The sequence below is a fragment of the Ostrinia nubilalis genome, chromosome 26 (genome assembly GCF_963855985.1).
Source record: "Ostrinia nubilalis chromosome 26, ilOstNubi1.1, whole genome shotgun sequence".
In the NCBI taxonomy this organism is placed as follows: Eukaryota; Metazoa; Arthropoda; class Insecta; order Lepidoptera; family Crambidae; genus Ostrinia; species Ostrinia nubilalis.
In genome coordinates, this window is record NC_087113.1 from 5,503,572 (window position 1) to 5,529,873 (window position 26,302).

The following is a 26,302-nucleotide window of genomic DNA, read 5'->3' on the forward strand; positions in this document are numbered from 1 at the left end:
TTAAAAATATGGATTATTCCTCAATCTTCGTTTCAACAGCAATAAAAAATACATGAACGAACACAAACGAAAATGACAAAGCTCGAACATATTTTTAATTCCTTTAACAGCGTCTTCGACTCGGTATTTATTTATTATGCTTCCTCAAGCAGAAAAAATCTGCAATATCAGCTTCTCAGAAACCGAAACGTACGCTGAAACAGCAGTTTTCAACATAACATTCCGTGATATTTCATCCCATTTGTACATCGGAGTCTGTAGGGCTTTGTTTGTTGTATTGCTTTGAAATACAGAATATCTGTTACTTTGTAAAGGAAGGTTTGCTCGTTAATGTACATTATTCAGAAGGAACTAAAGCACTGGAATACTGGATGTTTACCTGCCAAGAAGGTTGAAAAGGGACTACATTAAACCAGTAAAAGTTTGAAATTGGAGCTGGAGTTTCTCAATATTAAACACCATTTTCATATTTTCTATACTATATTTTTACTCTTAGTCATAGCGGGATTCTTGTATAGGGCTATGTGGCTTGCATGAGCAGCATTGATGATCGACATAAAATTATAAACGAGAAAAAATATAATCGGCGTTAGGAAGTTCTGAAGAACTTTGTCAATAACACCCATACATGATAAACATAAGAAGAAATTCAACTCAGCCCACATAAGATTAGGTGTCAAACTCAGTTAATTTATATGGTGGATAGTTGCTGCTATATGTATACGGCGCTCTAATGAGTTCCTTTAGTAAGTAATCAAAGTTGTTACTTGTTATTAACAGCTAAATAAAATGTGGAAGTCTGTAAATATGCCACAAATTCCTATAAATAATACAGAGAAAGCGCAAAATTTTAGTGAATTTGAACTTTACCCAGAATATTTTTTAACACATTGTATTATCGCGAAATTATGAACATACAATTTCTCAATGGGCGAAGGTTTCCGTTTAATTCTGATAACCAATATCTTCGGATTAAGATTGCGGCATTCATTCTTCGTTCAATAACAGATAAAAAAGGTAAAGTCCTATTGATAACCATATGATCGATTGCGTAATCAAACCTGACACCTCGATTCATTCATTCCTACGCATTTGCACGCCTGTAAAATAGTTTACAACCTTGAACTGGCTAACGGGAAATTTCTTGTTTACAAAACAAAACTTTACGAATTTGGACAAAACAAAAACAGCATTTCACTAGATTGATTCATCGTCGGCCCCATGGAATAACAGAGGCGAAGAAGTTTCAAGTAAACAACAGAAGCCAATGCCTACTGTTTTCCATTGATAATTTCAATCATTTGTGGGGGTAAGAAGGTCGTCTACATAGACCAGACAAGCAAATTGAATTGGGAATGGGTTTTGTAAAATGAATTGCTGATGGGGAAGAATATGTTTTAGACCAGACCGCAATAGTGATTGACAATTAATTATTTAATTTTCTTGCCTTACTTACTGCCATACGAATGATTTTAAAGAGTCATTTGATGCAAACCACTACTCCGTTTCTATATTTTTTCCTGTTCGAGATTACTATGCATTTAATACTATGCTAATCTGTCTCAATGTAGTGCGATTTATAGAAGGAAAATCAGACTAAAACAAAACTTCGGAGAATCAATGATTATACTCAAGCAATATATTCAAGTGCAGAGAGAGTGACGTACTCGAAAACATAAACATCCAATGATATTAGTAATCTAGACACGCCCATTCGCAGTATCAATGAAAACTGCGTACCATTCATGTATTAAATGGGCGTACAAACAAGCGAATGTGCGTCAAGGGCGTTACATGGAGACGTGTCACTTCCTCTCTAGACGGACAGAATGTTTGTTTTACATTTAACAGTAGCTGTATTTATAGCTCAAGCGAATCTTTGAAGTATTTCTTAATTCGATATAATTTATTCTCTGCACAACAGAGCACGCAACAAATATTCTTGGAATACAAAAAGAAAGGAAGAAAAACAAAAATAAATTGTATTAATAACTCTGAGAGCGTAAAAGGAGAATTGTCGGCATTCGATAAAATTAAGCCCTTGGCACATATCCAGTGCCGAGCATGTGAAAGTACCTACAGTTGAACAAAAATAATCCATTCAAGAAGAGTAAGGTGGAAAAAAATAAGAATCAATTGATGCCAAAATCGAAGTAGCAAGCGATATTCGACCTTCAATCGTTACGTTAAATGCCGAGAATCATATCCGCTCTAGTGAAATGGAACGAGCTGGCGTCTTAACCCAAATTGGAGCTTGTATCGTTGTTAGTAAAGACGATATTGGAATGCGATCATTCTGTTACACAGCGAGAATGAAGCGTGTCGTTACAGTTTTTACGAGAGGTCAAGTTCGCAAAGACGATCTCAATTGGTTTATTACCAAGCGGCTATGGGCTGATACTTTTAACTACACTAAAGAGAATCGTCGCAAGCATTTATTAAAACAAATGTATAATTTGACCGCAACGACCTTTTTATGGCTCTCAGTTCATCGCAAACAGAGATGTCTTAGAACTTAGTTGGGATTGTTTGAAATATTTTGAGAATAGGTCAATTGAAAATCTTAACTTAGCTAACTGAAGATACAGGTAATTCCGAATTTCCAAAGAAAATCATACAGCGTAATCATCCTAATATCACTTGACTACATGAATTACATGATACAGAATCATGTTGACAAATTGAACAGCAAATTCAAAGGCTCCAGAATTTATACACACTTTTCCGAGATTCATTACAATTACAGCTTTATCTCGACATTAATAAAACCGTTTTTCTATCACCCAAAATAAATACGGGTACGAGGAAGCGGAAAGTTGAAACACATCCCATTCCATCAGCATGGCATCCGTGGGCTCATCCGGAGGGGAAAGCACTTAGGAGGTGTGAATTTATAGGTCTTTTGGGCTTATGTAACGTTGGGATGGTGTACAACTGTCTGTGTCGCCTTATTTATGGTCTTAGCATTATTTATATCGATAGATTTGAAGTAACATTACCCTTTTACGGTTACTATGCTACTTGCAAATTTCTTGCGGTAAAAGAGGCACGAAAAAGGAATTAAAAATTGCCACTGGCTAGTTTTAGACAAGAAAATAAGCAGTAGTAATCGTGATGGGCATGAATGTTCTTCTGATTAATGAAGTTGCGGGTCCAATGACGGTTTTAATTTTCCCCGGGACAAACTAGACCTTTGCTTTTTAATTGGGAGTCAGGCTGTAGATTATGCTGTAGATCCTGGCTACACAGAAGATGTAGCGATGGGAACGAGAGGTGGGATTAGTCCCGTTAGCGAATTACCTTGCTAGATAACGGTAAAAATATCAGTATTATCTAGGATAACCTATTTCGTTTACTGTCCACTGTTACATTTACGAGTCTCCTAATATCTATTGTGTGTTTATACCAAAACATCCGTGCAACTTAGCTCCGCTATGTTGGATGAAGTTAAATGTCAACAGGACGTAAGATTGCAAACCATGACATTTGGAGAGATCACGAATCTGCATTCGATTTGTTGCAAACCGGTCTAATGGGAACCGGCAAACGATTTTATGTTGAGAAATGTGGGAAAGGCATGTGGTTTTGGCTCTTCATACAAGCAAGTGTTCATGATAACAACAATTATCTGTTTTTTGGTAATTTGCAACTCTTGTAGGTAAAAGATCTGATAAAGGAGTTGATTTATCTAACAGAACATGAGTGCTTAAACGGAGAGAATATAAAATTATGCAAAAAAATTACTTTTTGTTATCAAAGTGAAAGACTGCTTGAATTTGAATGCGTTAAAAAGTATGGAACAATAATAACTGTGGTTATTCTTGTATTATTTTTAAAGATAGCCAAATTATTTGTTTGTGTATTACACAATCTGGTTTGGTAAATTTTGGTATCAAACTTCTCATGAAATTGTGAAAGTTTTAACTTTTAAATATACTGTCAGATCCATCGCATAACGATGGATACGCGCCTGTCATGTAATCCAGAGTTACAAAGGCCTTTCATTATACGTCGATGATCTACTCGTACTTAGTAGTTACGTTATAACTTGTTACGCGAAGTCTCATATAACATCATATTAGGATTATGACCTAATTTCCTTGAGCTTTGCGGTAAGGGTAACTCCAAAAGTGTCAAAGCGAAACTGATAAAACATCAAGCAAGGCCTGGCAGGGTTGGAAACTTGAGATGGGGGTCCCATCTCGTTTTCCATTAATAATTCTTGTTGCGTATTCTTTGCCTCATTCGTCAAAGGAAAATACCAATTTGACGGAATAATGTGATTGTAAATACAAAGAGACAGCAACGTGGCGTTTGTTAACGGAATGTTTAATATCGCCGGAGGGAATTAGCTTTTACGAATCTTCTTCTTTTGGATTGTGTAGGTAGTTTACCCGCCCACCGAAGCTCAGTGTTCAGTTTCTATAAAACTTTACTATTAGCTCGCGTCTCGCGTATCTCATATTATCAAAGTAATTAATCCCTCGCAGTTATCTAATTTTATGGCCCCTATTTGTACAGCACATTCTTGGATACGTACGTGATATGGCGTTTTATTATCTTGCGAGAATCCCTAACTAAAGCCATTTGTTATTTGGTTACGTAATTCTCTTATCAAGCAATAAAGTACTATTTTTGTGTCCCCGTAGCTTCGTACAGGGAAGCTTGTTTTATATTTTAGAAGGGGTTTTTTTTTGCAAATCCGGAACAATTATTGTTTTATTCTGATGATAGCATTTATTTACTGCGCACCTCCAAAATACCTAGAAGAGACCTTTCTTTAGGAGACATATTTTTAGATATAACTACAGCGATTATTTCAATAATGGAATACATATTTGTTTGTTTTCTCAACCTCCGAATACAACTTATACCCGCTGTTATAGTAAGCTGTTATAAGAACACGCCTACGCTCTTTGATATACCGACCGCCACGAAGTTGGTGAAAAACAACGGTTCCCGTCGGCATAATTATTTTTGTAGCGCAATAAACGTATAATGCTGTGTATGTATGGATGTATGAGATCGGGTAAACGTCCTGTGGGACGGATGAAGCAATCATTGATGAAATTTTAAGCTTCATGTTGTTTTGACCGGTGGAAGCGTAAATATAGCTATTATTTTGTTACTACCCCATATTTATCTTGCTTTCTCGTGATAGCCTCATACACATACTGCAGATCTTTCTACGAAGCGTTTATATTCAGGTCAGAAATCCTCCCTCACACATACACCCTTCATTCAGATTCTTATACTTGGTCTAAATACCACAATTCAACCTGAATCCATACTTGAGATAAATTCTCTTACTAGGTAATAAAAGTTACACGCGCGTTAAACACTTGTTTAACGGGACATTTAACATGGAAATGACTCGTGTGACTTTTTATTATAAAGGGGTAAAACTTTTAGCGTGGTTTTGTAATACGCGTGTTAATATTAGAACGAGAAACAGCAATTTCAATATAACGACGTAATCTACATATACATTCGTGAATTTTCAATAGCAGTCCCTACCCTAGAGATAAAGTTCACCAACACCATACTGCTAATACTGCATCAAACTAACAAAACGAATCCTCGCAAAATGTTAAAGTTGAAACGGAACTCTTAATTTTAGTTACACCCGTAACAGCATAACTTTAAAGGCTTCATTTCCGTACTTGGGTAACGTAGTTACGACTGGGAGGATTTCAATTTATGCTTTTAGTTGGGGAGATAGCTCAAAGAGAACAGAACAACAGAACAGTGTCTTCTTCTTCTTGTCGTGTCGACAACAAACCTACACAGTGTCAGCACAAAACTCTGCTACAAGAGTGGCGTTGTCAGTAGCATTCACTAAATCTTCCTGCGTGCAGTTGTTTGGGCACGCAGGGCACGACATCATATGCTTCATCGACTGGGGAACACAACCACACTTGCCTTCTAGACTTGGGTAGTTGCTTGCACACTCCATTTGAACACAGTTAAAGAGACTTGTATGTATGTTAGGAAAGGAAATGTTAAATATTATTTCCCAATCAATTGACTCATCAAACCTGCATCATACCTTCATAAAAGTAAGATCTGATTCACTTTTTTCCATTTTGTGGAATTTGACTCCAGCTCCGGTAAAACCTATGCTTTGAATCATATGCCCATAATCTTGCACTTAAGTGCTTAATGCACTTAAAATGGAAAGATTTCAGCGAATTTACGCCTAATTGTTTACGTTTTTTGTCTCCTTAAAGCTAAATAACGTGGGACGTGCTGACTACGGAGTGAGCTTAGTACGTAATGTAGACTTTCAAATAGAAAAGAGTCACATAGAGATTTTTTTTATGTATTTAAACATTAGTGTTTGGCCGTTTTCCCTTAACTATAATCAGAGGGTCAGATGCAGCGTAATTGAATTTATAATATACTCTTAATATTAGCTCGGGCTGGTTTTATGAAACATAATCGAATAATAGGCTTATCAAATAGCATCATTAATTAATTGCTATAATTAAAATTTTATTAATTTATTTCTTTGAAGCGTAGGAAACCAGATAGGAAGTTATTAATCAAAGGGATTGAATAGAAAGGTTTCCGGGCGATATTTATTTTTGAAGCATTTCAATTTTATTCTGAAATATCTGAACCAATCAAAAAGTGTGCAAAATTCGTATGTATTGTTCCAAAGCTATATTTGGGACTTGAATAAGTGCCCTGGAAATAGCCTACATCCTAATAACAAAAAAGATCCGTGTACAGAGCCCAGACCCAGTCATCATTCATAAAATTTTCCATAAGCCATACAACGGCACGTCAAGGTAACCACTGGGACGTCTTATGTAGTTGTATAATAGGTTTTATTTCGCAACATAAATGTATAGTTTGACAGTCAACTCCGAAACAGTAACTTCTGCACGTTGCTTTCGCAGTTTCCCGTGCATTCACTGGGAAACTGTTTACATAGCCGCTGGCATTTGTTTTATGTAGTCCGCGAGTCGCCGCCGGTAGTGACGTCACTCGTGAATGGGTAGCCCGGCCGGATGTTTTGTACGCCGCCCGCTCCCGACGGGCATTTCGACTGGATTCCCGCGTTTGGACTACTTTACGTTGGAACTGTGGGTCTAATAAAACACAGAGAGATATCTTAGACATGGAAACACCTAATTAAACAACGGTTGAATCTATAGGTCAAAAATATACCAACCGAATTGAGAACCTCCTCCTTTTTGAAGCCGGTCAAAAATCATCTCTTACGCATACAACATGAATCCCCAGTGTTTTCCAAAATCCACAACGAGGATCTGCATCTCATATGGAAAGTGACGATGAGGCCGAAGGTGGAAAGGAGCTTAACCCGGAATCCTCAACCACAAAGGAACTGGCTATCTTACTTCTGACCGGAACACAATTCAAATAATTTAAGAGAAATTATAAAAATGTGGAATCCACTAACAACTTCCACTCATTTATCACCTTTATATAAGTGACCGCATTGGAATTAATATAACATCAGTTTTTTCGTTAATTATAAGGTTTAAAAAACAAGAAGGTTGTTGCAGGAAAAGATAGTTTTTAAATAAAACTAACGATTCATCGCCATAAAATTTTTAGTATGGTCATTAATTTAGCAGTAAATTAAACTGTTCTGTCTTAAGTTGCAATTTAAAGATTAGCATCTTATTAACATTTATAAATAAATATTGCAACATTCCGCGATGGCTTCCTACAAAGATTCCCAAACTGGTGTGATCTCGTCATTTGGACTTCAAGACAGTATTAGTAGTCGGTTTTAAATGAGACCTAATAAATTTTGAGGGGAGTTATAGTTGGCACAGGAAGAGTTGAGGCTATCAAGATAATTTTAGGATTTGAACTTTGAGAATCGCTGGATTAAAATGTGTCGTTGACACTTTAATGAGTCTGCAAGCTTCTTTTATAGCTGTGAAGTGTCAAATTGTGGATTATTATAAAATTTTAATGACCATAAGTTTGATAAACAAACAAGTTACTGCAGAACTGACAGGACCAGTCAGACATCCTGTTGTGAATTCCGCAAAAAACGATTGGTGCATTTTTTGTCAACTGAATTCTTATCGTATCGTATTGACGATTGATCTTAGATCCTGTTAAACCTCTTGAAAATATTTTGATAAAAAGTGGCATTACCATCAAGATGTACATAAAACCTAGAAGTAAAATAATTGCAAAATACGGAGCACTAGCGACTTCAAATTGAAATGTAACAGGAAGCTTTACATTACGTCTTAAAATAATGAATTTAATGAAGAGGAAATCCTCTAATGAACTTTGTAATTAAGGACAACACTCAGATCCATTTAAAGTTCAGGTCAGTCACAGAGCATCTAATAATAGTCTAGCTAGACTGATTATGTAAGAGTCAAGTTTTCCTTGTCGGTCATGGGTTATAACGATCCTGTAGTCTACACTACGCCTAGTGACACGGGAATAATCCAATTCACCGTGTAGTTTTTTACTAAGATCTTGATATTTAGTCTCGGTAATAGCATTTTTTGGAATGGATCCTTTCTGCGTCCATAAAGTATTAAATTGAGACGGAATTCCTCTATCGTTGGAAGCTGATCATCCATTTAGCTCTAATTTATATGACTTGGTCAGCCACCTAAATGTCAAAGTCCGATGACACAGTAATAAAAACAAAAGGCATTTGAAAGTTAAACAGCATGGGACAGTTAATGAAATTGCCGCCTAAATAACGAAGCCATATCCAGTGCAAATGGCAGTTGCTTGCACCTTTCATCGTGGTACAAGGTGCACAAAATGCCTGAACTGACCAGCTGTTATTAACCATTTGGCGTAATAGGTACTTCCGTTACGGTGGTAATGAAAAGACCCGTATTTAGCGCAAGTTTGTGGAGGAAGTGTGGATATGCAGTGTAATGTTACCTTATACTTGGCTAATAATGTTGTTAATTCAAGGTATCGCCAGCTGACAAAAGTGCGTTGAACTGTAGACTTGAGTAACATTTGTAAATTTTATTTGAGAATCCCAAACACAGCGGGAACTTATGTAGTTTTAAATAGGTGCCACTTTGCAATAAAAATGTAGAAAAAGACGATGCGAAGCGATCGCGAAATTGAATCCGTCAAATGTTTTGTCTAAAGTTACTGATCCATTAGTTAAACGGACATACTTACTTTTGAATAATTTGAGTAAAACATGTATGTATCGAAATTAGAAACGTACGTGGTATAAGAAACTATGGACAGGCGACAGCACATCACGCTAAACTCACATCCTATGTAGTTGAAATAGGAGTTATTTTGGAACAAACATGTTTAGTAATGTGCTGTCGTCTGCACACCGAGACATGCGTAGTACATAATACATAAGATTAATAAACTCAACATCGTAAAGTATACGACGAAGGCTTAACGAAGCACGGAATATTTTCTGATGTTCAGGTCATTTTAAGCCTGAAAATTCGTAACCAAACTGTTTTCAATGTGTTGCCTCATCTGGTGATCGAAACGAAACGAGGTCTCACTGATCAAGAGAGTCCAACTTCCTTGGACATCACCACGCCATGGACTGAAGGGATGATGATAAGTAATTTTATCATCACTGACCTTATTGAGAGATTTGCTAAAATAAATGCTTATTCTTAATATTTAAAGCTAAATTAGGAAAGTTTGATAGATTTCCATCAACTAAAACAACAGATGTTCAGAACTGCGAAAAATAACCCAATTAACTTTCACACAAATGAATGCCCATTTCACTCAAGTTTCTGAGAATTATTGTTGCTTTGTCGTAGTTCCTGACCAATCAACACGAATCAACTGATCGGATACCGATTCTATTGGCCTTTGAAAGGTGTACAAAACTCGAAATGGCCTTTTGAAAATCCCAATCGAATTTAAATCGCTACTACGCGATATAATATGCTCACTGTCTCTCATGCTGGCATCACGCTTACGTGAAAGGGATGGCCACATTCGAATTCGAAACTTTGGAAAACGTTTTTGGGAATACCCCCAGATTCGTGAATGAAACGGCGCGCAGCGGAAACGTCATCGGTTCACTTAGTCGAATTCAAATAAATACTTAAATAGCTTTTTAACCTACTTCCGCTTTGGAATTGGGCGATTTACCTTTTGATGTCAATGTTTGTTAGATTTTCGGGTTCGTTTAATGTTCTCAATGTAATAAATTCTGTTTGATTCAGGTTCAGGGGGATACGATTTTAATGTGTTTGAACTTTTTAAGCTTTTGACTTAAGATTTGAGAAAGAATTTGTTTGCAAATCAAATTTTTCAAGTAATTTTCACGAAAAAATGGCCTTACCACATTGATAACTTCTACCACTCAACGTTAATGTTATGGTAATAATTTCCATAGTATGAAAACGAAAAACTATTATCCAGACTTTATAGACGAATTCTTTCATAACAGCTGTTTCAATTACAGTTCTTCGAAATTTGGGTGTTTTCGGCAATTTTCGCGACACATGGTGGAAAAACCCTAGTCCATACCTTTGCGCATACGCATGCAGTTCTATCACTGTAGGCATAAAGTATTTCCTGTGATAAGCACTAGATAACCTTCGCTAGAAATCGCAATATGAAAGAATCATTCAATCGTTTTCATGAATGGATAGATAACCTTCATTCATATTTTTTATCGATGTCTGTAGCTGATATAAAGCTTATGATAATCTTGACCCCAGTGTTTTATTACTGATAACACGCAATATTAGGCCTTACGGTGTTGTTTTTAGGTATATCATAATGGATCGTTTCCCATGTAGCGGCGTCACTTCCTGCAATTAATCGAAAACATAGAGGAAACCTGTAATCTTATCGCATGTTCAATAATGTTTGACGCATGCGGAGATGTACTAAATGTACTAATGGCAAGTATGTTTAATACACGTGAAAGTGCTTAGTGTAACCGATGGCACATCAAGCTTCTCCTATTTTTTTATACAGCTGTATTATGCGCGATTTTGCATCTGATCTGATGTGCTGTTCTCTGTACAAGAAGGGAAGCGAGGAGAAGACCTCTTAGGTACCTATTTACTCGCTGCATGTCCTTGCTAATCTCCAAACCAGCTGGGGCATATATACTAATGTTTAAGAGTTGCATTAGCATTAGGCTTCTTTTATTTAGGAAAAAACAATTGCTAGTTTTGCGATCAAACTTGACCTACATTGGTTGGATTTTTATTGGCGGTCAAGCTGTAGATCCTGGCTACACACGAGTTGTAGCGATAGGGACGAGAGGTGAGAATAGTCCCGTTAGTTTTGCGCTTAAAATGCTCAAATATTGTAGTTATTGTCAAAGAACATGACAGATGCAAATTCAAAGGGATGAAGTCGCGAGCATAAGCTAGTCATCAACAAACAAACAGAAAGACACAGCTCATTTTCTAAAATAGCTTGTACTGTCTGAAATCAATACTTAGCAGTGCTTATGACTGTAAAAACAAAAAAATGACCCTTTATCAACGAAACCTGATCATTTGCCGTCAATAAAGAGGCAAGTCAACATTGTCCATCGGGACATCGGATACTAAGACAAACGTTAGTAACACTACCTTCCAATAGCAGTGAGCACGACACCACGATATATACCTAGAGAGCTTCGAAGAGGCTATAGTTATCATGTTTTAGAACCAATGACCGGGTGTCATGTTAATGCAATATTTATAGCCTTGATTTTATAGGAAAGTTGAAAATTTTTGTTTGTTTGAACGCGCTAAACTCAGAACTATTGGTCCTTGCAGCTATCGGCTTTAAAACATGACGCTACGACTGATAGGAGCGGAACATGAATGAAAAATGTATCGAAAACGGGTTTTTTTTTCTTACCTAATGCATGTATTATAACGAATCTGTGAAAACATATTTAGGGTCACATTTTAGTCTACTATATCTACATTTAAGTATTGTTTAAACCATGTTAAGAATGTAATCTGTTTTGTTTTCCAAATAAATTAAAAATTAAATTAAAAAGTATTCAAACTAATTTAACGCGTACGAAGTCGCGGGCACAGCTAGTAATTTAAGCCTAGGCGCAGACCACCGACTTTTTGTCGGCCGATAAAGTCGTCTAATAGTCGGTGGTCTGCGGGGAGTCTAAAGCTTCTTTTTAGGTTTAATTTACAGTAACAAAAAACAAATTAGGCCTTGAACTGATCCATAGACAGACAAACAATTCAAAGTTTATCACAACAGGAACAATAAAAACTGCATTCAATGAACTCTACGCATTTATATGCAAATTTTTCTATACTAATGACATGCCGTAGCTAGAAACAATTGTATTGTTCTTGAATTTAGTCTGGTATTAATTATGGTATACCATAAATGATTCACTGTGTTTCAGTATAAGGAAAAATTTTATTATCCTGCCCAAATACAAAATGAGGTGACCTACAGATGACATTAGGCCATTACTAACAAATAAATTATGTAATAACTAAAGATAATAATACTACATAATCATTTGTTTCTACTATAACTCCAGCCAAAAGCCTGGAGGCTTTTGCCCATACAGGGTACCACAAGAATGAACAAACATTTCTAATTAACTTAATCTACTAATAAAAATAAGTCGGGTTTTCCTTCCTGACACTATAAAACTCCAGAACGCACGAACCGATTTCCACGGTTTTGCATTCGTTGGAAAGGTCTCGGTCTCCGTGAGGTTTATAGCAAAGAAATGTAGTCCACGCGCGCGACGCCGCGGGCGGAAAGCTAGTTTATTGTAAATATGCTTGTGGAAATAAAAGCTTTTTATTTTTTGTTTTATTATTTTTATAACTCCAGCCATATATTAATTATGTACTAGGTTTAACATGTAATGCTGGTGAAATACCACCATATGGTATCCTGCAGAGAGCAAATTAATGTATTGTGTATGTAATACATCCATTAGGTAAGTTTAAAGCATAAACTCTGCTTAATTTAGAGCCTGGAGGTAGCTGGTGTAATTGTTAGAAAACATTAGTTATTTACATTATTGCGAGATACTGTATTTATTTAGGATGTAGGCACGCATAAATTAGGCATGTATCACAAACCTGGCACAAAATAAATATTCCTATTATTTTAAGTCTTTAAGCCTAAAGGCTTTACAGCTTATCAAACTTACATTTTTTTGAGCCTTCCAGTGATTTGGCCCACTTTTAGCTTGGTCCACGGTATTTATTTATTTATAGAAACCAATGCAAGCAATGTCCAACTTGATGTGCCAACACTATTAGGTAAGATTTAAGACAATAAAAAGTAAAATGTTTTAATATCTAATTAATTTTACAAAGCAATTACAATTTTTTGCACTTGACATGTATGTGTTAAACGTTGCATATTTTTTTACAACGTCAACTCTTGTCATTAGGGACATGCACTAATTATCTAATGCACTTTTGCAGTTGCGAAAACACCTAACTAATTACATCCAGGAATTGTTCCCATGAGAAAGACTGTCAGTCAATAAGGAAGTACAGTGACATTGAGCTGGAGAATAGTTCAAATCCTTAAGCCATTGTGTTAGAGTTCAAAATTTAACACACAGATCGCTCGGGACTGTACAAGAATATAGGAAGTCATAAGAATGGATGTCACATTGTCTCTAGTGTTGTCATTAGCAAAGAAATGTGTGAGTTAATAGCCACATTAACTACACAACACTACAGTATAGAGTTGATGAGTGGGGTAAATAAGCTAATAAGCTAGCTTAGGAATCAAGGCATTTTATTAGTTGATTTTAAACCACAAGCCCTTGCCGGTGTGATCTAAAATCAATGATAAGATTAATTGTTGTGGTGCATTACATTGCAAGGTACACTTTTAATTGAAATCATAGGAAAAATTACAGTAACCTACATTATGATTGTTTTCATTGGAGTTTAAAAGAACACTTTTACTCATATAATAGGAATTATTCCCTATTATTATTATCATACTTTTCCTCTGCATTTTCTGGTACGTGACGTCATAGTAATGATGATGATAATGACGACTTTTCTTCTTTCATCATCATCACAATGATTACTCATAAAGTGTATTTGATGACTTTCCTCATTTGTTTTTAATTACCTACCTATATCAGGCAAATTTATTGATATTTAAAATAACTGCAAACTGGAGAATAGTCAGAATTATCACCGGATACGAGCTAATGGAATTTTTAACAGGATACTGACATAATTACCTACTTCGGCTACTTTTATAATGAGCGCTACTTCAAAATTAGATTATAATTGGTTTTTAATCCTTAGTACCAAAAATAATAATGACACCTACCTGTATAAAATTTATTTGTAAGTAGAAAAGACATTAAATTCATATTTGCATAGTGAATTTATGTAGCAAAGAACAGTTTTGCTACAGGATCGTGATAACTTGTTAAGGAAAAAGCTCTGCCTTTTCAATTCAGATAATATTATGCCATTACTGTTGCAATAAAATGTAAAGAAACTCACCTGTTACCGAAGTTAGTCCTCCAAAACTCGGCTGCATCACTCTTGGTAATGCGGAACTGGTCTCCGGCAAACGTTCCGTTAGGGAACATGGCCTTCAGCTCGCTCAGCATGTGGCTGAACACCAAACTCAGCTTCGTCAAGTTACGCCTATAGTGAGAGTTCTCGTCAAACATCCTCTCTTTGCCCTCCTTAAAAAGCTTTATTGCCTGCTTACATTTCCGTATTAAATTTATTATAAATATGTTAAAATGTTCGTTACTATTCAACGCCTGCATGTTATCTTCGTACTTAGAATATATTACACGTAACCTTTGATATGTATCCGGCAAAATATCTAAAATGAAAGGCGGGCTGTTTTTCAAATTCATCTTGTGATGTTGACACAATTTCACCACTTTGTCCATCAACTTCCAAGTCTTGTCCAATGTTCTTTTGTCTGTCGCAAGCTTCGTCGGGCATACGGCATCCGAGAAAGCACCGTGCAACTTCGAAAATATCGAAGATATATTTTTCTGTTGTGATTTGTGCCGTGGTGCCGCCATGTTGGAGTCCGGTGACATACAAAAAACAACAAATTTATAACAGCACACTGAACTTATAACACATTCATCACTTAATAATTAGGTAGTCTAGCGCGTGTTTTCTCATTATCACATAAACGCACAACATTTACAAAACATTTAACAACGAGCAACGATCGCGCACGAACACATCACCGACGCGTATGACAATTTGACAAATGAATGACAGACAAACGGAACTGTGAATGGAGGTTACAAATGGAGGAGTAATCGATGTTGCCATAAAATTGCACTCGCGTTACCCTTGACCGCGACGATATTTTTGCTTAAAAAAATATTGATTGAGCACAATTTATTCAAAATTAATAATAATAATACTCATTTTGATAAGAAAATCTATCATTTGTATTGAATGTTGGTGTAAAGCAATGATTATTAGATTTTTAAGAACTAATCTTTAAAGCAAGTTAATTATTTGCTTTTTTAATTTTTTTATTATTTCAAGGAATTAAGATCTGGTTTTTAGATAAAAATTCAATACATTACAACTAGGTAGACAAGACAACATTTTACCTATATTTATGGAAATACGCAATGTGAAGGCAATACAGTTTTGCGTTTCGTTTTTCCAAAATGTAAATAAAATTAAATATTATTTGGGGCAATTTATATTTATGCACAAGGAAAAAAAAAAGCTTAAAATTTACTAATTTCTGAATTTTTGTTTCAATTATTTTTAATTTTAGCACGATCATAAAAGACTACCGCCATCTATCGCACTGTCCAGTACTATTTGTCAAGAAGCAGGAAGCAGTTCTGAATTATGTTCACAGATGGCGTTAGTCTCTGCGCCATGGATGATTTAGTAACATATTGACTCGCTAGATGGCATTAAATAAACAATTGTAAATTAACATAATTTATTGCATTTCTCAAAATCTGAAACTTATTATTATTCCTTATTGTTATTTAATATCGCTTAAATTTTATTCCTCTTCATCATCATCGTTGGCTTCAGTGGTGGTCGTAGAGCGTTTCTTGTGTTTGCGCCTTCGGCTATGTCTCTTTCCTTTCTTAGTGGTGTTTGGTCTAAAAGATAATAATTAACTTTATTTGATGTCAATATTGGGATACCTACAAGTTGGGGACGCTAAACGAATACACCAAACCCATCATCTTCATTTTACTAGGTACCTAGTGATAGGTACTGTTAATTATGAAAAATCTAAAACGTTAAAATAACGGTATAGTTGTGGCCAATGAGATGCTGTCATAGTGACATTGACAATACGTCAATGTCACGCTAGCATCAAACGTCAGAATAGAGGGATGCGCGGAGACGACTCCGCGCGCTTTTGTGCTAAGTGATGAATTGTATCTAAAATAAGGCAATATAATGTGAAAGTTAAGTATCCAGTGTTTTATTTATGAGAATAGATCTGCCGGCCTCTAATAGTACCTAAGTACTTACTTTAGGTAGGATAGAACATCGTGGTTAAACTAATAAATAGGCCAGTTTTACCAGTTCCAAATAAAACAGACAAGTTCTACTAAAGAAGAAATTGATTACCGTTTACTTTTTCTGCCAGATGTCTCTACCCGAGACCTGTGAAACCAAAAGGTGTTGTTAGGCCCAGAACAGACGGTGAAACGCAACTGCAACGAAACTGCAACTGCTAGTTACTTTTGAGTTGCATCTAAGTTTCTGCCATAGCGTCCGTTGAGAGACCACACATGACGCGACCAGTTTGAAACTTTCAGTTTCATTCATATGAATCATCATAAAGCTGCAGTTTCGTTGCAGTTGCGTTTCACCGTCTACTCTGGGCCTTGACAAATAAGTTCTATCAGGAACTTTTTTCAGCAACTGGTGAAACTGGCCTATAAATTTAATGTACCTAATATACTACTTGTTAATTAATTCTGATCGTGTTTTAAATAGTTAAAATGGGTGCGAAAAAAGAAAACAGCGCCTGAGACAAATGAATATACCTAATTTTATTGTTTATGATCATAACTACTTAGATCATCAGTGTTATCATTTCAGCCTTAGTAAATATACCTACACTACTGAACAATATGCCTCCCCCAAAAGTTTAGTAACTAGTTTAATTAAAAAATAAGCATGTAAGAAGAGTCTTTGAAACATAACTGTCTCCTTAGCTGTTTAAGTAGTAACATACTTATATTAGCACAAAAATATGTAGAAAGGTGTTATTTTGGCTACAGGAAACTTCTATTTAAAATAATAAATAACAATTGAAAAGGAAAATTGTTTTTTTGGCGCTTTTGAGAATTCGTCGTAGAATTCTATGTGATAGTCCTGAACAGTAATGGGAAATGTGGTAGCACGCCAGTATACCTACTATTGTAATAATTTTAAAGTAGGTTACAGAGACGATGGCATAATAAACACTGTGGCATCTTACGCACTTATCATAGGGGCAATTTCGCAATAAAAAAAAACAATCCGATGTCCTGTCGACTGTAGGTACCTACTTACTTACAGCAGTTGGAGATGTTATAATGCATGCAACAGTGCCTATATGATACGTGTGAACTATGTGCTATGTAGTTACTACAAAGCTAGAATGTTTAGAGTTTACATTGACGTGCCGTCGACCGTAGTAGCAACATTTGATTGGTGTTGGTTATGTTCTTTATTTACAAAACATTTAACAAACTACTAACTAAAAACAAGATACATTTTAATTGAGTATTAGTCAAGACACATTCATAAGAACAATCAATAATTACGTGTCAAAATCGGAGCATGGATTCTTCTCGTACGCATTAAACTTCACTATTGCTCCTTTGACTCCAATAAGTACGTTATCAGCAGAATCCATAGCGAAGGAATTTACTCCAGCCACATTAAAGCTACCCAAATGCCGTGCACTAGCATTTTCTGCATCAATAACGTATAAATTACTGTTCTCATCCATAGCAAAGACTTCATCTGATCGACTAACGAAAACCCCTGTCATCCTATCGCTTGGAAGACCTTTGATTTTGATAGGGATATTCAGCCCGTTCTTCAGAACATAAGACGTTTTCGTAGCTACAAAAAATATGTTGTTTCTTGTATCAACAGTCAATCCATGACCGTTGGGGATCGCTGCAAACGTCTCCTGTTTCTGACCTTCATTTGTTATTTTATGAACTCTGTTTTGAGGCCAAGTGGCTATGAACATTGCATTCCCATCGCTGGTCACAGCAATATACATCACGTCCTCTCCCAAAGCTGTATACAATTCGATGGAGCCGTCTTCTTTGTATTTATAAACGCCGTTATCAGTAGCCAGATAAACAATATCGTTGAGGTTATCAACACACGTCGACTGGCCTAGCCCGGCAACTTTAATAGTCTCGAATTCCCCACTGGGGTGTAACACTTGAAGGCTCATCTTCATTTCTTCACTTATTAGCGTGAAAAACACATTGCCAGTCTTCCAATGGATGCTCATGTCAGCTGGGATTCCGCTGACGTTTCTGCGTTCCTCCATCGAGTAGAAAAAGTTGTTGAAGTTCAGTAAACTGGTGCAAAACTGTTCGCGATTCTTTTGCCGGAGAAGACCCTGTCTCGTCATGACCGGGGTGCCCTCAGTCAGCACTAAGGTTGTCATTAGGAGAATAATGACATTCTCCATCTGAAAAGGTAATGAATTTGGAGCGTCTTTTGAAGATTTCAAAGTTCACTTTAGATTGTGTAAAGCAGTAAAATTTTACAACGAATTTCTTCTTTCACTGGTTAGGAATGTCTTCTAAAAGAACTTTTAGTGACTAACTATGATCTTCAACAACTTTAAAATGATTTTTTATTAACACAGCTTGATTCTAGAAGCCAAATTACCTCTGCACAATATCTCCCACTGTCCTATTACAAGTTATCACCACAATGCACTCGTATACACAATCGCTCGAACACTGGGAGTTGAACTACGAGACACATGAATATAAACATTTCGCGTGTTTGTTTTATCATATTGTTTACTCGTATGAGTAGTTTCTGAGAATTATAAACAATAATATTGTTTATTGCTAACAAAGTTGGAATTTAAATATGAGAAAGCCAGATTTTTCGATGACATAATCGTGAAAGCGTAAACATATTTATGTATTATGAATGTTATTATAATCAGATCAGTAATTAGGTATAATGTTATTAATAGTCCAGCTGTGGAGCACACATAGTGGTAATCAAAAATCAAATTGAAACATAGTGACAATGTACTCGTACTCGTACACGGGACTATTCCCACCTCTCGTTCCCACCACTGCAACTCCTGTGTAGCCAGGATCTACAGCTTGACCGCCATAACATCCCAACCAATGAAGGTCAAGTTTGTCCCGGGGGAAAGTTAAACTGTCATTGGACCCGCAACGAAATTAATCAGAAGAACATAGAACTCTTAGTCGTACAGTAGAACATCTTTAGTCGGTATGTAATATCAAATATGAAGTTAGTATGCTCGTACTTATGTATTTTATTTTTTACTTACCTCGCGTGGTTCCTTCAATAATTGGGTTTTATTGGCGGTTAGCCTGTAGATTGTGGCTACACAGGAATTTCAGGGGCGAGAATTGATAGCCTCGTTTGATAATTTGTTTTGGTTGGTGTTTTAATAATTGTGTAAAATACGAATTCATTTTGTCGCAAATGATCATATTTGACGCTAAAAAGCAACGATATTAAGATGCAAGCTGGGTTACAGCGACGTACAAATTGGGTAGGAGTGAGGATCTTTTATGAAGGGGTTCCTTAAGTGAATATTTTTGTTATACAAACAGTTTCTGCCTAGGAGGTAGGTTTGTACTCGTGTAGTTGGACCAAGGTTTCGCCAAAATATTTCTATTCCAAGTGCTTCCTGCACCTTCACCAGACCTTCGGTCTACCAAGTAGTATGGATGCCTGCCTACACTATGTTTTTCAGCAGTCCCTAGGTAGTGTGTAGGCCAAAAGCTTCTTCGTTGGTAAAATTATTTTTATAGCCTTTTCTACAGTTTTTATATTTTTAACACCCAACTGAACCCTAATTCGCAAACAAGCATTAACTGGATATTTCAGGATAGGGCGACACATAACGGGCTATTTAGCCTGTAAGAGATGTTATACTCATAATAAGTTCTTTTTAGCAAAACACTTGTATTAAAAATACCTCCTATTTACGTACGAAAGGCAGCACTTTAGGCTAAACTTATTGGTACCTTAACCAGTTGTAATATGTACGATTTTGCTTCAAAATGTTTGATTTTGTTGACTGTATCTCTTATGCTTGGGGATATGCTTATTACATGTTTTTAGATTAAGGTTTTATGAAGCAATACACGTCTATGGTCTAGTGGTAAAAGAATTGGATAATATTTGGGTATCCATCTGGAGGTCATGGGTTCGATTCCCAGATATTGTGACATGCAAATAACATTATACGAGTACAAGTCCTCACTAGGTGGACCGACGATCTGGTGAGGGTCAGGAGAGGTGCCTGGACGCGAGCAGCGTAAGACCGGTCGTTATGGAAGTCCTTGGAGGAGGCTTTTGTCTAGTGAAGGCTTAATGTTAATTCAAATTAAAACTCCTTGGCATTGCTCTAGCTTCCCCATTATAAGTTTAAAGATAATTCCTGGAAATTGTCCCCAAGATGGATGTGCAAACTTTAATCATTGACGGACGCGTTGAGTAATGGTTAAAGTCAATGCGATCATATTTCAACCTGAAGTTTAATCATGTATTTTGTCAGGTAGGTGCGGGAGCGGATTATGCAATACGTCAGCAGGTATTATTTCTATAGGGTTGATTTTTTCCAAAGGTTTTGGTTAGGCGTGGATAGACGACCTCATAAAGGTAGCAGGAAGGCGCTGGATGGAGGCAGGTCTTTTGGCTGAAGCGAATGAACGAAGATATGAAATAATTTTACAGGTAAGAAGATAGAAATAGAATATTTAGGTGGTCTTTTTTTCCTAGATAGTTCAAGTGTCGGTAAAGAAGTTTTAAAGGATCATAAAATGTGATAAAAATTGACTAAATACCTACTACCTATATCTTTTTAGTCACTTTTGTGTGTGGTACAATAAATAGTAGGTACTTATTTATCGAACTTAATTAAAACGTAAGTTTGTACGAATGTTCTTAGTTATATTGTTTGTGAAAGATCCAAATAGGTACATGAGGTCAAAGCTGATTACACTAAATAATTTTGTCAATCAAGACAAGAAATAACAGTAGTTACAAAGTTCAATTCATTAAAAAAAATCAAAGCCTCATAATTTCTTGGCTCCATCTCGCTCGTCTTTTCCCTTTTCATACCCTGAGTGGGGTTGAGAGAGACATCATTTTTCAAAGCCCCACGTCAGTCAAGTAACGAATATACCACTTTCTTATGCCATCACATTCCTTAAAACCGTCCTTATGACTGGGGAATAAGATTCAAAAAGTTCTCCCAAAAACTGTGGTGGACCACGGCAACAAGAGGCAATGATAAGTTGAGCTATGATAGTTCAAACTTCTCGTAGAAGTATCCTTAAGTTTTTGGAGGTGGAAGGGTCAATAGAACTGGTCGGTAGCAAAGTTACAAGTAAGGTAGAGGTCAGAATAATATTCTACATGGAAATGTACTTCGAAGGATGATGCAACGTTTTTATGTAATGTTCAGATTTTGGGAAGTCCATAGAAAAAATAATTTTCTTCTATGTCGAAGTAGAGATGATTAATTTCGATTGATCAGAGAATCGATTCAGTTGCTTAAGAAAATCGATGTTAAATTCGATATTAGAAAGATAACAATTTTGTTACTTAAACATTATGAAGTTTAAAATGTTACATAATGAAAATTAAATGATGACAATGTGTAGTACCTAAATACATAATATGTGTAGTGTATAGTATCTTTTATGGAAGCGACAGTGATAAAAAATTCGGTTAAATCGTGTAGAGAATAGTTTAGTAGGCAGGTTTTTACCTGGAATGTAATTTCAAATTGGCAATATGAGCGCTTTATCTGTAAGCTCACTTGCATTTTAATTAAATAAATACGATTCATAAATCGATATTTTGTGGAATAAGACCTTATACCGAAGTCGTTTTAATATTACGAATAACAGAGTTAAAATAAAGAGGTAAAGTTACTTACAATCTCTAATTAATCAGACTGGAGGAAATCTTGAATTGACACAACGTACCCACTTAAATATTCTCTTAGAATTGGCCAAAGGCTGGTTGGACAAAGCGGATAACTTCAACGTTATTTAAATATTACAAGCGATAGCAAAGAATAATTTCGCTATTCCATACAATTCGATAAAACTTTACGAATCCTTTGTGAAAGTTTGCGATACGTTATTCAAATTTCAAGCGAAACACAAACGAAATGTAGTTACGTATTTTTCAACGTCTTGTGTACAAAGTATAAAATTTTCCTTCATTTGTTTGAATTATAAAGAGGCTTGTTTTTTGGAGATACGATTTATTTCACAATTTGACTGAATTTTGTTTGTGTATTATTAAAGTGAATGTGATAGAGTCACATAAGGTCAGACTGAAAGGCAACTAAGGCTGAGTTGCACCACCTAACTTTAACGGTAACTATAACGATAACCGGTGCTTTTTATATGAAGTTTGACAGATTTTTGACGTTTGTCAAAGTTAAAGTAAGATGGCGCAACTCAGCCTAAATCTTTTGTTACATTAAAAAAAAACTCTAGTGGCTTGTGATTTTTTTTTGTAGAGTATTTTTGTTTTTAGCGAGAGAACTTCTTATCTAAACTCGGATTCACAAATATTACTGTTATCTATGAGGTCTCACAGTGCACGTGGACGCACATGGTCACACAATAACCAATCACAGAGCTCTATTCAACGCTGTGCGTTCGATTGGCTGCTTCACTTAAGCAAGCATCGTTTGTGAATACTGGCGTAACAATACTATGGGTTTCATTTTTAATAAGGAACCCTAAATACATATTTTAGTGAGTCTTATTTCTCAGAAATTCTCAAATCGTCGCGTAAAAGTTTCAAAACAAGTAACTTTTGAACTCAAATTATGGGGAAAACTAATCTTGGCATTCACGGAATTTTGCTACCCGAATTCTACACGTGTTTTTGATATTATTATGAAAAAGTTATAACGCGTAGGTGGGAATAGATTTTGTCAATTTTGTGTAAGAAACAATATGATAAAAATATATCCATGTGATTCCGAAAGAGTGGAATAGAATAACTCCAATTCTTCCCGTGGATGTCGTAAGAAGCGACAAGGGCTCAAGACTTCCCCAACCCTTCTGCCAGCGTGGGGAGTATACCAAATCCTGCATTTTTCTCTGGTAAATTGGAGAGGATAGTGTTTCTGCAATGAAGATGTTTTTCATTAGTAGAAGGCAGGTATTTGACCGCAATCATACCTGGCATAGAGACTGAACTAGCTTTCCACATATTATGATAGAGTCAAGAAATATTGACACTTTAGGGGACTATCTATCCAAATCAAATGGTCACTGACTGACCCACTCATCACGAGATCTCAGAAACTACAAGTGCTAGGAGTCTCAAATTTTGCATGGGGGTTCCTTTTAGAACGTAGGTGCTCACTAAGACGGGATTTAGCAAAAGTCCACCCCTAAACGGGATCCACGCGTACGAAGTCGCAAGCAGCTGCTAGTGTAAACTATGTTCAAAATATCTGTTTATTCAATATTTTACTTGCGTTACACATAATCTACTATATAAAAATAAGTCGGGTTTTCCTCCCTGACGCTATAACTCCAGAACGCACGAACCGATTTCCACGGTTTTGCATTCGTTGGAAAGGTCTCGGGCTCCGTGAGGTTTATAGCAAAGAAAATTCGGGAAAAGGGGGTAAAACAGGATCCACGCGTACGAAGTCGCGGGCGGCCGCTAGTTATTTCTAAAAATAACCTTATTAAAAACAACAACATGGCATGTAAACTGTGACCTTGATAACTACTAGTTCGGCCTTACCAAGCAAACCCGCGGGCTACACTAGCACGTCAACTAGTTTGGTTAGATGATGGTAACGGTTTGCGAGGTATCGCGACACTCTGGCGCCGTGGTGGCGCACCTTTTACTATAGCATAGTGTGGACATACCGAAGATTAGGTTTTTGTTTTTTATGTAACGGATCGAAAGAAGGAAGAGTGTCAGCAAGCCCCCCATTGACAGTGTCACTTAGGCTGAGTTGCACCACCTAACTTTGACCGTAACTATAACGAAAACTGGTGTTTTTTGTATGGAATTTGATAAACTTTTGACGTTTACCAAAGTTAAAGTAAGATGGTGCAATTCGGCCTTAATGTGCAATAAAGAATTTGAATTTGATCTGGTGAAGACCGCGGGAAGAACCTGGATGCGAGCAGCGCAAGACTGGTCGTTGTGGAACTCCTTGGGGGAGGCCTTTGTCCAGCAGAGGACGTAATTTAGCTCGGGACTATTCCCACCTCTCGTTCCTACCGCTGCAACTCCTGTGTAGCCAGGATCTACAGCTTGACCGCCAATAAAAACCCAACCAATGAAGGTCAAGTTTGACCTGATGAAAAGTTAAACTGTCATTGGACCAGTAACGAAATTAATCACAAGCACATAGGTGGAGTTCGAAGTTAAGGTTCGACTTTCCTCCATTGCAAACGTTCGACATATCTAAGAGCTACTTCGCAACAAAAAAATACTTTTATGACTGTGAAATTATTGTAATCCTAATAATCATACAAATTATCTTCGTAAAGAAAAAGTATCACTATTATCCATACAAAACCAACGCCCACCAAAAAAGCTCACAGAATTTGCGTAGGAGTGACCAAATAAGGCCAGCCATTGTATCTCGTGTTTCTACAATGTTATACACGTTTGTTAATTGTGATGAGGTCTATTTTGTTTGTATACCCGCTTTGCCCCCGGCTTCGTCTGCTTTAGTTTGGATAGTGGGTAAATAGGTAGGAGGTAGGTACCTCTCTGTGTTGGAAACGTAACGTGCTGATGAGGAAAATTCGTTGGGTCATCGAATAGTTTATCAAATTAATATTGATAAATTAGTAACTATGTAACTAAATTGCTATTTTTATTTATTATGTAGTAATAATAAAAATGTTTACAGAAGTTTAGTATGATGAAATAATACAATATTAAAATTCTTAACTCCGTTCAACTTCAATGCAGAGCAGAGATGCAGATATAAAATTGAGATTCTCAGATGGGTCATTTTTTGTTTTAGTTAGTTTATTATTGGTGTAATTTTGTTGGTGATCTCTAAAATATAAATTAAATAGGTACCTAAATATATTTAGTTGGCGTGTGCAGCCCCAATTTTCGAAAAATAAATTACTCGTGTCGTGGTTTCGACTTTTAGAACGCTACGATGAAGGTGTATTAAAGTGAAAACTACATACGATTTTTCAGCTTATATTTTCTTATTCTAGAGCTGATTTCAGGTTAGTTTTACACTTTCAGATATTAGAAATCATCTAGAAGCAAACAGCACACGAATTCATTTGGGAATCCATGGGAGAGGCCTTTGTGCAGCAGTGGACGTCTTCCGGCTTAAAATGAGCTGTTAATATTAAATCGACAGATATAATCTACAGACAGACAAAATCAAAGATTATTTGCGTTTTGCAATAGCCCAAAAAGATTCAAGATTTCAAATATTTACGACCAAATTAAGAATTCCTTGTATTTGCTTTAGTCTGGTTCCTAATATAAGTCTCTTAACTAATTAAGCACAATTATGAATTATTTAATAACTCGTTTGTAAGCGGATGTGGATAGAAATAGAGGGTTTTGTTAATAATTTATAGCTCTATTAAATGATTTTCGACACAAAGTTATTGTTTGTTTGATTGCATAAAATATTTAAGTTATTGATCGTTTGACTGCTCAAAATATTAAGAACGTGACTCATTTGTTATGTCTAGTTATGTTTAGGTAAGTCTATGTTAGTCCTACTTCCTACTAGTTAATAATATTATAAATGCGAAAGTTTGGATGTCTGGATTTCTGATGTCTGGATGTTTGTTACTCTTTCACGCAAAAACTTCTGAATGGATTTTGATGAAACTTTACAGTATTATTGTTTATAACTCAAAATAACATATAGGCTATAATTGATGACTATCTGTGACAAAATAAATTTCACGCGGGTGAAGCCGCGGGCAAAAGCTAGTATGTAATAAGATTGTAAGTCCATCTCCACTATTCCGTGGATGTCGTAAAAGGGTCAATTTTACTCTGTGAACATCAGATCTCACCAACCCTTTTGATCTGTATACAGGATGGAAACGATAAGTGATCTCACTTGATTATGAAAGTAGTATGGAAGCTGAAAACAT

At 36.1% G+C, this 26,302-nt stretch overlaps 2 protein-coding genes across 3 annotated transcripts in view; both read right to left on the reverse strand.

Moving 5' to 3' along the window:
- Positions 1-15,195, reverse strand: part of LOC135084468 (E3 ubiquitin-protein ligase CBL-B-B) — a 109,146-nt gene extending 93,951 nt beyond the window's left edge. Inside the window, exon 1 of the mRNA XM_063979247.1 lies at positions 14,448-15,195. Coding sequence (XP_063835317.1) covers positions 14,448-15,007 — 560 coding nt within the window. The 5' untranslated portion in view covers positions 15,008-15,195. The remainder of the gene's footprint in view (positions 1-14,447) is intronic.
- Positions 15,196-15,871: 676 nt separating this feature from the next.
- Positions 15,872-18,927, reverse strand: LOC135084471 (uncharacterized). Of its 2 annotated transcripts, XM_063979254.1 has the most exons (4): positions 18,822-18,927; positions 17,726-18,618; positions 16,539-16,574; positions 15,872-16,057 (listed from the first exon to the last, which is right to left on the reverse strand). In XM_063979254.1, exons 2-4 carry the CDS (start codon positions 18,616-18,618, stop codon positions 15,955-15,957), a joined length of 1,032 nt encoding a protein of 343 aa, XP_063835324.1. In that variant the 5' UTR covers positions 18,822-18,927; the 3' UTR covers positions 15,872-15,954. The 2 variants fall into 2 exon arrangements, with proteins under 2 accessions (XP_063835324.1, XP_063835325.1); XM_063979255.1 differs by lacking the exon at positions 16,539-16,574.
- Positions 18,928-26,302: the final 7,375 nt, after the last annotated feature.

Coding starts and splice junctions, on each gene's coding strand:
- LOC135084471 (XM_063979254.1), bottom strand. CDS start 18,618: ATGGAGAATGTCATTATTCTCCTAATGACAACCTTAGTGCTGACTGAG. Junction 16,575..17,725: donor CCATGCTCCGATTTTGACAC/GTAATTATTGAT, acceptor TTGGTTTCACAG/GTCTCGGGTAGAGACATCTG. Junction 16,058..16,538: donor TCTGGCAGAAAAAGTAAACG/GTAATCAATTTC, acceptor ATTATCTTTTAG/ACCAAACACCACTAAGAAAG.